The sequence below is a fragment of the Lagopus leucura genome, unplaced genomic scaffold (genome assembly GCF_019238085.1).
Source record: "Lagopus leucura isolate 7727_CA_CO unplaced genomic scaffold, USGS_WTPT01 Super-Scaffold_100016, whole genome shotgun sequence".
Taxonomy (NCBI): Eukaryota; Metazoa; Chordata; class Aves; order Galliformes; family Phasianidae; genus Lagopus; species Lagopus leucura.
In genome coordinates, this window is record NW_024962270.1 from 15,247,431 (window position 1) to 15,260,816 (window position 13,386).

General features: G+C 40.4%; 1 protein-coding gene across 2 annotated transcripts in view; it reads left to right on the forward strand.

Annotated features, from left to right (window-relative positions):
- Positions 1 to 12,729, forward strand: part of TBC1D8B (TBC1 domain family member 8B) — a 31,503-nt gene extending 18,774 nt beyond the window's left edge. For both annotated transcript variants that reach the window (XM_042876438.1, XM_042876439.1), the window contains exons 9-21: positions 2,010 to 2,160; positions 2,987 to 3,201; positions 3,626 to 3,743; positions 4,427 to 4,712; positions 6,374 to 6,503; positions 7,400 to 7,498; positions 8,630 to 8,698; positions 8,910 to 9,150; positions 9,979 to 10,044; positions 10,321 to 10,404; positions 11,381 to 11,437; positions 11,704 to 11,801; positions 12,156 to 12,729. In XM_042876438.1, coding sequence (XP_042732372.1) covers positions 2,010 to 2,160; positions 2,987 to 3,201; positions 3,626 to 3,743; positions 4,427 to 4,712; positions 6,374 to 6,503; positions 7,400 to 7,498; positions 8,630 to 8,698; positions 8,910 to 9,150; positions 9,979 to 10,044; positions 10,321 to 10,404; positions 11,381 to 11,437; positions 11,704 to 11,801; positions 12,156 to 12,566 — 2,025 coding nt within the window. In that variant the 3' untranslated portion in view covers positions 12,567 to 12,729. The remainder of the gene's footprint in view (positions 1 to 2,009; positions 2,161 to 2,986; positions 3,202 to 3,625; positions 3,744 to 4,426; positions 4,713 to 6,373; positions 6,504 to 7,399; positions 7,499 to 8,629; positions 8,699 to 8,909; positions 9,151 to 9,978; positions 10,045 to 10,320; positions 10,405 to 11,380; positions 11,438 to 11,703; positions 11,802 to 12,155) is intronic.
- Positions 12,730 to 13,386: the final 657 nt, after the last annotated feature.

The window sequence follows — 13,386 nt, forward strand, 5'->3', positions numbered from 1 at the left end:
GCTAATTCCTCCTGCTCTTCCAGCCCCTCAGGGAAGAACTGGCTGTTTCTTTGAGATAGTGAACATGTTTCAGATCTGTCTGAATTGTCAAGGTACAAAGTCACTACAAACTCTTCAGGAACAAGGGGAATGTTGTCAGGAAACTTGATTGATTTCTTAATTGCTTCATTCTTTTATGCATCCGTCTATCAAAATTACTCTCTCAATGTATTTTTTTTTAATTTTTTTTTTTTTTTTTCAGTAAGATGTACTATTTTTGCTTCTCCATGGTGTGTACAAGAGGACAGAAGAGTTTCATTTTAAAATTAGCCTTTCAGCAAAATTAGACAAATATTCAGATGTGGAACTTATGATAATAGAAATATCAGAAAATAATTTAGAATTATATATAATTAGAATATCAGAAAATAAGCACTCCTTTAGTAGGAATAAAAGTAAAACATTTTAAAATTCTACTTTTTATAGTCCAGAGGAAAGAAGTGGCAAAATTTACTTTTCCTTTCTGCATCTTGCCTTTAATTGCTTTAACAATATTAAATATCACTGCTGCAAGGGTAGAAAATACAGAGTGTCTGAGCACTGGAGTCTCTCATGGGCTGCAACCACTGATGATCAGTTGTTTTACATTAGATTAATTGAATTGCTCTTTTGGAGCACACTCAGTGGTTATTAGAAATGTTGTACCTTACAAAGGACCTGTTTCACTGCTGCCACTTTTTCCACAAGTAAAATGTTGTAACTTCAGTTATGTTTAAAGAAGAAATTTTTGCCAGCTCTTCCTCTGCAGGAGGTTTCACTGACATGGCTGGTGCTGTTGATGTTCAGATGCATACACAGTTGTCTTGCGTGTTGATGGTAATTGCTGGCTTGCCAAGTGTTCTCTCTGGTTGATAAATATTTGATTAAATGTGAAACCAATCTGGGTGTGTTTTCAGTGCTCAGTTCCCCTTCGTAGTCCACTCGACTTCCTTTTGCAAATTCCCGATTTACTGGTTCTTTCCCATTGCTACTTGGAGCCTGTGTTAAATAAAAACAGAGGAGAGATTTAGAAGCAGTGGCAAAACAGTGGCACTGATGTCATGTCAACACTGTGTGCTTTGCACCATTTGTACCCACCCTGTTCCAAATCTGTCAACTGATGTAATGCAATAAAGTGTGATGAGCCAGAAAGGAAGGAGAACAGCCTGCCTTCGCTGTTGAGTTTCTGTGGGATATTATCTTGTCTGTATCAGAGTTAATGCATTTTCATTGCTGTTAGCAAAGAACAATTTGAAGGCACATTGAAATTGCAGAATGTTGATTTATCTGAATAATTAAGCAGATATCCGTAACAGTCTGATTTGACTATGCAAGTAATCTCTTGCTTTATTGCACTGCATCATCATGGCCAAATGCTTGTTTGTTAGAGCTTGCAGACTAGTGCAGAGAAAACTGGAGCCACACAGAAGCAATCTGAAGCTTCCTCCTATTTTTCTTGGTTTTCTTTTCTACTGCTTATACTCAATTTCATCTTTTTCCTTCTGTTAATTTACTGTTTACCAAGAAAATGTACCAGGAAGCAAAAATAAGAGTACCTTAAAATTGACCCAAGTTACGATCAGATTTTTATGTGTGTGTATCATATAAACGTGTATTTATGTGTAAATAGCTGACAAAGAACCTTAACAAGTGCCTCTAGTTTTTTTTTTGCCACAGTAATTATATAAAATGATGAATTTTGCTTCCCCATTATGTGTTTTTGGAATGCATCAGAACTATGATGGTAGAATTTATCTGTGTAACTGCACTGTCCTGTCCATCTAGTCCAACAACCCCCCTGCTGAAGTGAGTTCCCTCCAGTAGGCTCTGATCTGCATCAGTGTTTGTTTCAGATAGCAGTACTGATACCGGTGCTGCCATTTACAGTTTACATGAATATAACTGAGAGAAAAATAGAGTCTTGTTTTCTGAAACATGAACAAAACCTTCCAGTATACATAATAGTCTTCTTTTTTTTTTGATTTTTGTAGTTGAAAGAAAAAATGAAAGAACAGTCCTGGAATATCCTTTTTTTTGAACGAGGTCATGGTGTCAGCATGTTTCGAACAAAGAAGACTCGAGATTTAGTTGTAAGAGGGATCCCAGAGGCCTTAAGAGGAGAGCTCTGGCTGCTCTTCTCAGGTACTGCACGGCAAGTACAATGCATTCATTTTGTGGACTATATTATGTGGATGTTCTTGTTACTGGCTGACCATGGTCTGAGAAAAAAAAAAAAAAGCTTTTTCCTGTGGCAATTTATCTAAACCTTTCTGAAGGAAGAGCCTTTAAAACACATCCAGCATTGATTCAAACTAAACCTGCGTCATCATCTTCTGCAACAAACTCAGCTAAAAGATAATGACTGTATGCTCTATTCGTGAACTTCAAGGGAACAGTCAGTTTCTGCAGTGCCTCTACTTGCTAAGAAGCAACGTGTGTTTATGGGCCTGTTTTTCAATTGTTTGGATTGAAGCTTTCTGGGAGGATAATGTTCCCAGACCAAAAGAAAAATGTTTTCCTAGAACAGAATTTGGCTCCAGTATTGGTAGCTGTTTGTTAGACACTGTTGCTTGGTTTAGAGAGTGAAAGGTACTGGAATTATGGACTTTCATACACGTAGGGAATCTCTTGCCAGAGCTCTGAGTATACTTTAGTGAGTTTCTGCTGTAGAACATACCTGTGACAGAGCAGAGGTGAAAGGAAGTTTGTTTCTTTTCTCCCCCTAATGAAACAGGAAAAAAAGTAAGTCAAAGTCAACTTTGTGATGGAAAGTAACTTTCCTCCAAGCCTTGTTTTCTGTTTTTATTTCAGAAGAATGCCGCTAATTTCAGTAGAATTACTCTGGTATGTTACACAAAGAAGATGGAGGTATCTCAAAAGTCAGCAGAGTTTTTTTTACAGATTGCAGAAAATGGCATAGATGCTTTAGTTTTGTCCTCTAATGCTGTTCAGTAATACTTATTGTCAGGTGCTGTCAACGACATGGCCTCCAGCCCTGGTTATTACACTGAGTTGGTGGAGAGGTCCTTGGGAACATGCACTTTAGCTACTGATGAAATCGAACGGGATCTGCGTCGCTCCTTACCTGAGCATCCTGCCTTTCAAAGCGACACAGGAATCTCTGCCCTCCGGAGAGTTCTTACAGCTTATGCATACAGGAATCCTCAGATTGGATACTGTCAGGTATTGTAGTTTGGAGAGCCTCAACATGAGTTCATCATGGCAGTAGAGTGCATCTCATGAAATCAGTCACAGAAATACCTAACGGTTTATTTTTGTTCCTGTGCATTACTTACTTCATCCCAGCATGTCACGTGAGCTTTTGTGTTGTACTTGAATTTGTTGTTAAACACTGCTATCTCCATTGCACTTGTGCCTGCATTTCTACTAGACTTTTAAAACTTAATAACATTTTTATGTAGTTTAAATACTATGCTCTGAATATAAATGTTGAATCCTTATACCTAATAGGGCAGCAGGTTATCCTAGAACTCTAAACACGTGGTGTAAAAGGCCTTCAGAAATATAACTTTAACAAATGATGATACAGTTGGGATTTCACCCTCTTTCCTCATACACGTTTCCTTTCTTGTTTAAATGTTTACAGGCAATGAACATACTGACATCAGTACTTCTGCTGTATGCTAAGGAGGAGGAAGCGTTCTGGCTGCTGGTTGCTGTGTGTGAAAGGATGCTACCTGATTATTTCAATCGTCGAATCATTGGTAACATCAGTCTGCCTTGTAATCTATCTAGAGCTCAATATGATGATCAGTCCTTGAGAACAAATGTAAGGAGTGAGCTGGAACCTAACTAGTCCAGAGAAACTGTGGTCCTTGGTTCAGTATTGTAAAGTAGAAAATGGGAAGAGACAGAGAACATCCCAAGGCCCTTCTTAAGAGAGAGCAGATGTGATTTTTCAAATATTGTCGTTATCCTACGGATAACTACTCCAGAAATATTTTCTTAGACTATTACACAGTTCTATTGCAATTATAGCTGCAATTCGTGCCATCTATTGGAACTTAGCCAGCTGAAATAAAAGAAACTGAGTGTTCCAGAAGCAGACTTAGCCTAGTACTAAAGCTTGCAGATATATATGCTAGAAGAAAATTGCTTGTGAGGTTTCTCTCTCATTGCAGAGAGGATACATCGGCTGACAGGGGAATCAGTGGCAGTAGCCATGCACATGCAGGAGTGCCAGCACACTTTACGGAATGCAGAAGTCCATGTGTAGAGTGCATAGCTTCCATCACAGGGAATGGAGACAGTGGTGCTGTGCAGCTAGGTCTGTGCTTGCTTTTACAACAAATTGCATTTGGATAGGAGCTTGATTTCTGGCTAGTGAGAAAAATACACTTCTCTTTATTAAGATATGGGTGGTGGTTTTGTTATCCTCTCCCTGCAGGTGCCTTGGTAGATCAGGCAGTGTTTGAGGAGCTCATCAGAGTTCATCTGCCTCAGTTGACAGACCACATGATGGGCATGACTTTTTTCTCCTCGGTCTCTCTCTCCTGGTTCCTTACCCTTTTTATCAGTGTGCTGCCTATTGAAAGTGCAGTCAATGTGGTGGACTGTTTCTTCTATGATGGAATAAAGGCAATCTTGCAGCTGGGACTTGCAGTGCTGGACTACAACATGGATAAGTTGCTGACTTGTAAGGATGATGCAGAAGCAGTGACTGTTCTCAACAGGTATCAGTGCATGCCTTGTTCTTAAAGACAGCGTAGCAGCTGCTGTAAGTGCAAATAGAAGTGTCATGGGGCAGTGGGGACACATCTGGCCAAGAATTCTGAAGGCTTCAGAGTAACTAAATGCCTGTCTCGGGTTGAAATTCTGGAAGGGATGGTTGGGAAATATGCCTCAGTACTCTGAAAAGCCCATCCTCCTTTAAAGTTCTGCTAGAACCACTGCGATTTCATGTGTTTTAAAGTAAAAACTGTTTTTATTATTATTTTTAACTAAAAGATGACTTTTTGTGATAACCAGCTAGTCTAGAGAACACTAAGACTGTTCCAAACAGTTCAGACATTCACTTGGTAAAAAAATATACTGCAGCTCAGTTCTTGTAGTTTTGGCTGCTGGCTCCTTTGCTGCTAATGGTTGAAAATAGGGGGAAAAAAATAATGATATTGAGGACAGTTCTGACCATATAGCTGTTCTATATTACAAAGAAAAATTCAGATCAAGTGCATTCTTAATTGATGCATTACTTGCACGGTTTTTTGCTTGACTAGCTGCCTAAATAGTGCTGTTGCTGCTCCTCTGATGTGTGTCAGGGAGTGTTAAAACAGAAACACTGTGCTGAGACTCTGCTCTGAGTCATGAGTTGTAATTGTTATGCAGTGATAATAAGAATTTCCCTTTAGCCAGATTTTTAAACGTTGTATGTTTGGATGGGGTAGGAACTATGGAATTACTGAGGAAAATGTGTTTTCATTTTAAGACACCATGCAGCCTGGTGCTGATTTTAAAACATAACTGTGCTTGTTTAAAGTTTAGGCACTTAAAAGCAACAGCAGTAAGAGCACATTCACTCAGTTTTTTGATTTATTAAATTATAAAATCTAAAAGCAGAGTGAAGTCTTGTTTCACTTCAACCAAGTAAACTGCCACTTCCACTTGCCACCCAGTATGCTGGTGATTGTTGTGAACTTCTGTTGAACTTTGACTTTCAGCATTTTACTTGGCTGCAACACTTCCGTTGCACAGTGAATCCAGCCTGCAGCATCCTGGTGTATTTATAAAATGATAGCAGTGGTTTGTGTCACCTCCAGAAAAAGGAAGCTGTCACTCCATAGAGTGACATAGATAGACATTTGTTTCTCAGGGCTGGCCAAAGAATTGGCTAACCTCCATGTTGGAGCTGTTTAGCCTGGTTATGTAGGTGTGATGGATAGTACAGATCAGGCATGTCTTGGCTTATGTATCCGAGGGAATTAAGACTGCCTGGGTCACAGCTCAGCACAAGGCTCCATTCCTCTGCCCTGGTTATGTAGCACACTGAGAACAACCAGGAGAAGTTAAGTGGAGGGGACTCCGGAAGCCTCTGGTGCACCTTCCACCTGCAGAAAGGATTACTGTTAGCACTGGGTCACATCAGCTGTGCTACTGTCTAGCTGTGCCTTGAAAATTTCAAGGCTATACAGCCTTCTCTGGGTTGTGGGTTCCTGTGTTTGCTATCTGTACTACCGCTACATCAGATTTGTGCTGTTCGTGCTGATATTCTTTGCTACTTTTGCACATTGGTGTTGATTTGCTATTTATGCTCATGTTTTTTTGGTAGATGCTGACGTTACCATTTTGTTGTGATAATCTGCTTCCTGCTGATTTCTCATGTGTTTGCTTCACGCAGGTTTTTTGACAGCGTCACCAACAAAGACAGTCCTTTGCCTCCAGCTGTGCAGCAGGGCTCCAACCTCAGTGATGCAAAGGGTGATCACCCAAAAGTGGACATTACTGACTTGATCCGAGAGTCAAATGAAGTATGTGTGCTTGTGGGTATGTTTTTGCACCCCACACAGTGTTTATGTTGTGCAGGCTATGTTGTTCAAACTAGCGTAGGAAACCTCTTTAGAGTGGTAGGGATTATGGTGTGCATTTTGCTGAGGCTTGCTGACAGCCATAAATGTTATAACATAGATTTGGTTTTGTATTTTTTGCTTCTTTAACTGCCTTAGAGTGTGCTTACTAGGCTGCCCTGAATGGACTTCCCTGGACTCATCACAGGTCATGTATTGTCATCATTCAGTCTGATAGGAGTATGTCAGCTCAGTGACAAAGCACAGGAGAAACAGCAGTGGTGTTTGCTCGTTTGAGGCTGATTGCTTTCTGCTGCAGATGGTGGTAACATCTGACACAATGGCTGCTGCAGGAAACTGTACATAATTAGCTTAGTGTACTTGTGAAATGGATGTTTTGGGATGCACTGGGTGAGGAGGATCAGTTAGGATCTTCTAGCATTTCCTTTCAGTGTGCTGCTTTGATTCTTGCAGTGTCTAGACTTTGTAATACTGGGGAGGATATGGATCTAGCTTCTCCTGCTCGTTCTGTCCTCAGTTTTAGATCGGGGATTAATCCATTTGTAGGTAGGTTTCTCCTCCACCTAGAGTTCACTAAAGTGAACTTCAAGCCTGACAACATATGCATTAGACTTTGTCTTCCCATACAGCGAACTGCAGTTTCTTTTCCTTCACCAGTCTTTTAAACACTTTCTTTTTTAAAATTGCACTGTTTATTGAGAGTCTTGATGTGATTCTTTGCTCAGTTTCTGTGGTCTTCTTGTGCATCCACACTTGTATTTTGCTGCAGAAAAAGACAAAAAATACCTTAGATGTATCTAACAGCAGTCGATTTCATAGAACTGTATTTTTCTTCACAGAGATATGGAGATATTCGGTATGAAGATGTTGAGAGCATGCGCTGCAGAAACAGGCTTTATGTGATCCAGACATTAGAAGCCACAACCAAGCAGAATGTGGTGAGCGACTTGAAGAACAAAACCCTTTCTTCCTTTTTGGAAAATCTTAAGAACAGCTACAATTTCCAAAGCCAAATAAGTCATTAATAGGCTGAAATCCCTCTTGTCTGCAGGGTGTCTGTTAGCTGAGGTTTGGGTTGTGATGTTTTCAGTCTTTGAATCACAGCATGACCTTCTGCTCTCATTACAAATGCCATAATCACATACAGCTTCTAAAAGCTGGCATAACTTAGACATTTTGCATCTATGGGAACAGGCTGCCCTATATTTCTTTCTGCTGTTCTTAAATTGCTCATGCGTTTCTCTTTGAGACGTAGTGCTACAGTAAGGCAATTAATTACTTGCATTTTTTCTTGTGGAAGCCATCCCAAATGTCACCAAAGAGATTATTGCACTGCATTATTGTCAGCATTCACCATGTATTGCTTCTTGTGTCTGTGATGTGTGTGGGTGTGTGGTAATGCATGCTTGGTGTGGCAGCTCTTCAGCTACCAGCACTGTTCTTTTATTTCAGGCTCCTGAATGAAGGTAGGGGTTGCAGGGTACTTCCCTGGTTTGTCTGCTTTTTTCATTGCCTTATTTGCAGTAACTGGTAATAATAGTTGCCTACTTAGCAAGCAGTGCTTTTATCAGTAGTGGATGTGGCTTGTAGCTCAGTGTATATTGAGCTAAGCTGTTAATTGTTGTATTTCATTTCACAAAACATACCTCTTGTGAAGATGGATACTGGTCATGTTTGAATGTCCTGTTGTGTTTTTTTTTTTCTTCACTATTTAAAAATGGGGATTCAGCTTCACAGGTAAGGGCTGAATGTGCATTTGTCCACTATAAAGAAAGCTGTGTTCATTATAAATAGTCTAACATTCAAATTGTATCTCTTGGGTTTCACAGCATAGGCTCCATGTATGCAAATGATGCAGTTCCCTTTTTAGGGAGAAATTATTTTTCCCATTCATCTCCTTCTGATCACCCTCTAATTGCTTTTAAGAAGCAATTCTGTTCTTACTGCTGATTCTAACATGCCAAAACCTGGAATACTCAAACTGTTTTTATAATTTAAGTTCATGTCTCTCACATTTTGTGGGCTTATTCCAAAAAGAGACTACTCATTAATTTTTTTCTTAATTTCAGCTTCGTGTTGTGTCTCAGGATGTAAAATTCAGTCCTAATGATCTTGACGAGCTTTATGAATTATTCAAGGTAATATGCCATGTACATCACTTCTCAAACATCTGTCTTAATGGTGGACAAAATGAGTGTGGAATAGCTTTAAGGGAGGTGAAGGCTAGATTCGTCATATTTTTTACATGTCTGTTTAAAAGCAAAATACATAGTTGACTCCCCACTTCTTTAACCCAGATAAGCAGTTGTTTCTTCATACAATCTAATATCTATAACCTTCCCTTTGCAGAGGGAACACTTTCTTTCCTGCTATTGGAATGTAAATAGTCCTGTTTTAGAACACCACGATGCCAGCCTGCCGTATCTGGAGCAGTATCGAATTGATTGCCAGCAATTCAGGGTTCTTTGCCATCTCCTGAGCCCCTGGTCGCACTGTGCAAACAGAGACTCCATTGCATTGTGGACATTCAGACTGATGGATGAGAACTGCCATGGCCTTATCAACTTCAAACAATTTTCCTGTGTGCTTGGTAGGAGAACAGCACATATGCACAGTACATTCACTAGGGAGCTCCATTTTGGAAGCAGTCCTGGGTGTTACTGCCTTTGTGCACATGTAGCGAGCTGAAGGAGCTTCTTATTTTAGGGTCAGATTATCTTGAGTTGTACTGAAATAGCTAACAGAGAGCTTTACAAATTAGTAACTTCTCTGAAACATTAATCCTCTGGAGAGTAATCTCTTATTTGAAATTATATTTAAATCCAGCTTTACTATTTAAAAAAATGGCATGAGCTTGTGGTTTTGGTAATCAGTGCTTCCTCACTCTGTAAGCCGTCTCATACACAGATCATGCAGGACAACCTGTGCTTTATACCTCTGGGGAACTGAAAGTTTTCAAAGTTGCTTCTCCGTTCCTTTCATCTTGTTTTCAAAGCTCAGGAGTAAAAATAGGAAAGGCAAATGCTGGGAAGACTTTGATGCTACGTTTCTTTGGTGCTGTGGTTTTATTTCAGTAAGTCGCAGGCATCCTGTGCTCTGTCCTTTCTTCTATAACCTCAGTGTTAGCTTGTTACAGGTGTGCTGCGATCTAATTAGTGAGCATGCTTTTGTGTTTCACTGGGTATTCAGAAATACTTCATGGGATAGTGTGCTCAAATGTTGTCACGTTCTTTCCTCAGTGTAGGCAAACCCTAGGCGTAGTTGCAGCTGGTATTTCTTTAAGCTTCATCTCTAGTTGCACTCCATGTAGGATAGGACATGTCCTGTTCCAGTGTCTGTGGATTGTGGTTGCGTAGGTAAGAGGGTCTTTTAAATCTTGGCCCAGCTGAATAGCCTGTTTTCCTCTTGTCTCAAACAGATACCATGTATAATGGAAGTTTCACTGACAAACTCAAGCTTCTTTTTAAGTTGCACATCCCTCCAGGTGAGTAAGAGGCTGCTGCTGGCATTTTTGTTTGGTTGGTTTTGTTTCTTTAGCTTTTCTTTCCTCCTGCAGTCAGTAGCTCTGGCTGCAGTACAGTCCTGTAGCTGTAATATTTTTTGCAGGGTAGTGTACACTTTGGGAAGTACTTAATACATTCAGACACCATTCCTGTTTTGTTCGTAGGGATGATATATGAGTCTAAAGCTTTTGCTTTTTCTCCCTCCTTTGGCAATGGTTAGGAGTTCCAAAACCACTTTATTCAATTCTTTATTGCAGCTTTTACTGAAGTGGAATCTCTAAGCCCTTCCAAAGGCGTTGATCTTTCAAAAGAAGAACTGATCCACTTCAGTCAACTCAGTGGTAAGTGTGTGACTTCGCCTACAGAATATTGGAAGGATTCTGTTAATTATCTCGTGGTGAAAAATGGGGAGTTTTCTTCTGAAACCCTCTGAAATCAGGTTTGAATTCACCTGTTCCAGCAAATCATGTTACTGATAGCAAGAATCTTCTGCATAGATGTTCTGTAAATAGCTCTGTTGTCGTACAAAGCAGTGCAGAATTTGTGGGTAGCCATCTCTCTTCAGAGCAGCTTTCTTCTGTAGCAGCATGTGGCTTCATTATGAGCATCGTTTAGGGGCCATTTCATTGGCAGCTGCACACAGAGTAGTGATGCTCTGTCCTGAATGGGGTATGCCTGATGAATGAATTCAAAGGCTGCAAGTGTTTATTTGAAATAGAGGAATATCTTTGGTCAGCATTTTTCAGCATAGTAGGAAGCCTTTCTGTTACGACAGTTGTTGAAATGGTGACCATTGCAGTTCCATTGCATTCAAGAGATGATATTTCCTGCTTCAAGACATTTAATAATCAAGTATATGGTGACTCTGAGACTGGGTTTCAAAATTCTTTGTTTATATTTTAAATCCTGTCAGTTGAAAAAAAAATAATAAAATATGGGATTTAAATTTACGCAGTTGGAAAACTGTTTGGTTGTACATCTTTTTAAGAAAGACTCTATTTGATGTTTAGAAACTATCCAAAAGTTTTATCCATAGCACGTTGGTCCTGTCCTCAGCACTGTTCAACGCGTCGAGCGTAAAGCATTCTGGAGGTTATCTACTTGATATGGCTGATGGTGGCTTTTTGCTGTCTCCAGCCTTGTGGTAGCTTCTATTTTTTTCAGAAGGAATGCAGATTTTGCCACATGGTTTCTTCGTGCAGACAGTCTTTTGGGAGTCTTGCTCCCTAAGGAAAGAATTTTTGATAAAAGGAAGTGAAGCAGTGATCCTCCTTGCTCAAAGCAGTAACTTCTTTTTTTTTTTCTTCTAAACTCTAGTTTCATCTGCTGGGGATAATCTTGAAAGTGATGCTTTGAAGAGCAGCCCAGAAAAAGGTAGAGAATCCTGGGGTCTTTTGTGGGAGCAGGGCTTGGAAAGTGCATGCTGACAAAGTACACTAATTCACATAATCTCCAGTGTAGTGCTGACATTATAGTGTTAAGTAAGTGTAGTCCTGTGGCGGTGGGAGCAAAGTAAACTCTGACCTTGACCCACAGCTCTGAAGGAATGACACGGCGGATGCAGTTGTTCTGCTCATTGTACCTTAGGGGAGCTCTCAGTTCTTGTTTGCTCACTTTATTTATTTATTTTTGTCAAATAGGGAAGGGCAAGGTTGATATTCAGGCCTATCTGAAGCAATGGCAAGATGAACTTCTTAAAAAAGAAGAAAGCATTAAGGATTTGCCAAGAATGAATCAGGTAAAACCATCTGTGTCGCAGTATGACGGGCCTGATTTTTCACTTCTGTGTTTCTTTTGAAGTTCTGTTACTATTTTTCTAAAGGTTTCTTAGGATCCCTTAAATTCCAGACTACACATTAATGATGACACTGTTTGTTTTTTAAAGTACTTTAACTGAAAGCTTACTGTAGACTGCATGAGGGGGGCTTACAGACACACACGTTTACCAGGGCCTGTGACTATGCTGCCAGTAGAGCAGTTTTTGCAGCAGGTGCCCAGCAGCTGCAAGCACTGGGTTGAGATTGCAGTGCGTAGTGAAACAGGAGAGTTGTGTTGCTGTTCTCTGAATAGTCTCATCTGTGTATCTGTTCAGTCTCAGTTCATCCAGTTCTCAAAAACTCTGTACAATCTATTCCACGGAGATCCTGAGGAGGAACTGTTGTACCGCGCCATAGCAGTGGTTACCAGTCTCCTGCTGAAGATGGAAGAAGTTGGGAGAAGGCTTCAGAGTCCCACATCACCAGTCAGAAGTCTGGCTGCCACAACAGAGGTGACTGCTGAAAGCCCCCAGAAGGGACGGGAGGAGGGCAGCTCTGAGCAGACCGGAGGCAGTGGAGCGCAGAGTCTGCGAAAGGGCCACGAATGGTCTTTTGCCTTTGAGCAGATTCTGGCATCCTTACTGAACGAGCCAGCCTTTGTGAGATTTTTTGAGAAACCTCATGAGATAAAAGCTAGAATAGAGAGCGCTAAAAATTTACAACTTCAAGCAAGAACTAGAGTGTAATTTACTTTGACTCTGAATGAAGTACACAGAGCACTGGCAGATGAAGGTGGTTACTACGGAAATTGAGTACGTTGTTTACACAGGGAATGGGGTTTGAAGATTTAGCTTTAAATGTCAGATTACTCGTATGCTTTCATGTAAATAAAAATAGTTTGAAGCACAATCACTTTCTTGCATTGTTTGTAAGTTTCAATCCAAGCAGGAGCTGAAGAATAAACTGCCTACCATACTATTAAAATATGCAACATTGGTAGGAAATACTAGATGTGACCTGTGACAAACTGACAGCTGTTATGGTGTGTGCTCCCCACTTTCATTTCTATTCCTGTGATAAACGTCATGACTTCTATCTGGACATTTTCCACTTAAAATGAATTGTCAGCAGCTCAGAGGTTCACTTCCAGGTTAGCTATTTCCAAACTTGCATGTGGGCAGGAACATGGTGAAGACTAAGAACAGAGGTTTCAGCTGGTAGCTATAGTGGGTGCAAGAGCCTCAGGTTAGGGAAGAAAGCAGCCCTGCTCACAGTTCCCTGCTTTGGTGTCCTGCACTGTGACAGATTTCAGCCCCTCATTGTCACTTTGCAAACTGCCTTCTCTTGGCCTGTGTCTCAGTTTTTGCAGTGTGGCCCTTAAAACTAATTTCATGCTTTTGTAGCTCAGCCTATATTTGAGATCTCCTTCCTATTTTCGTATCAATCTTCTTTCAGTTTAGGCAAAAATGGTACAAGCTGCTTGGTTGGCTACAAGGCTAATGGCTACAAGGTTGCAGGCAGATGCAAAGGCTGGAATAGATTGCTGAAACAAAGGGAGAGCAGTGG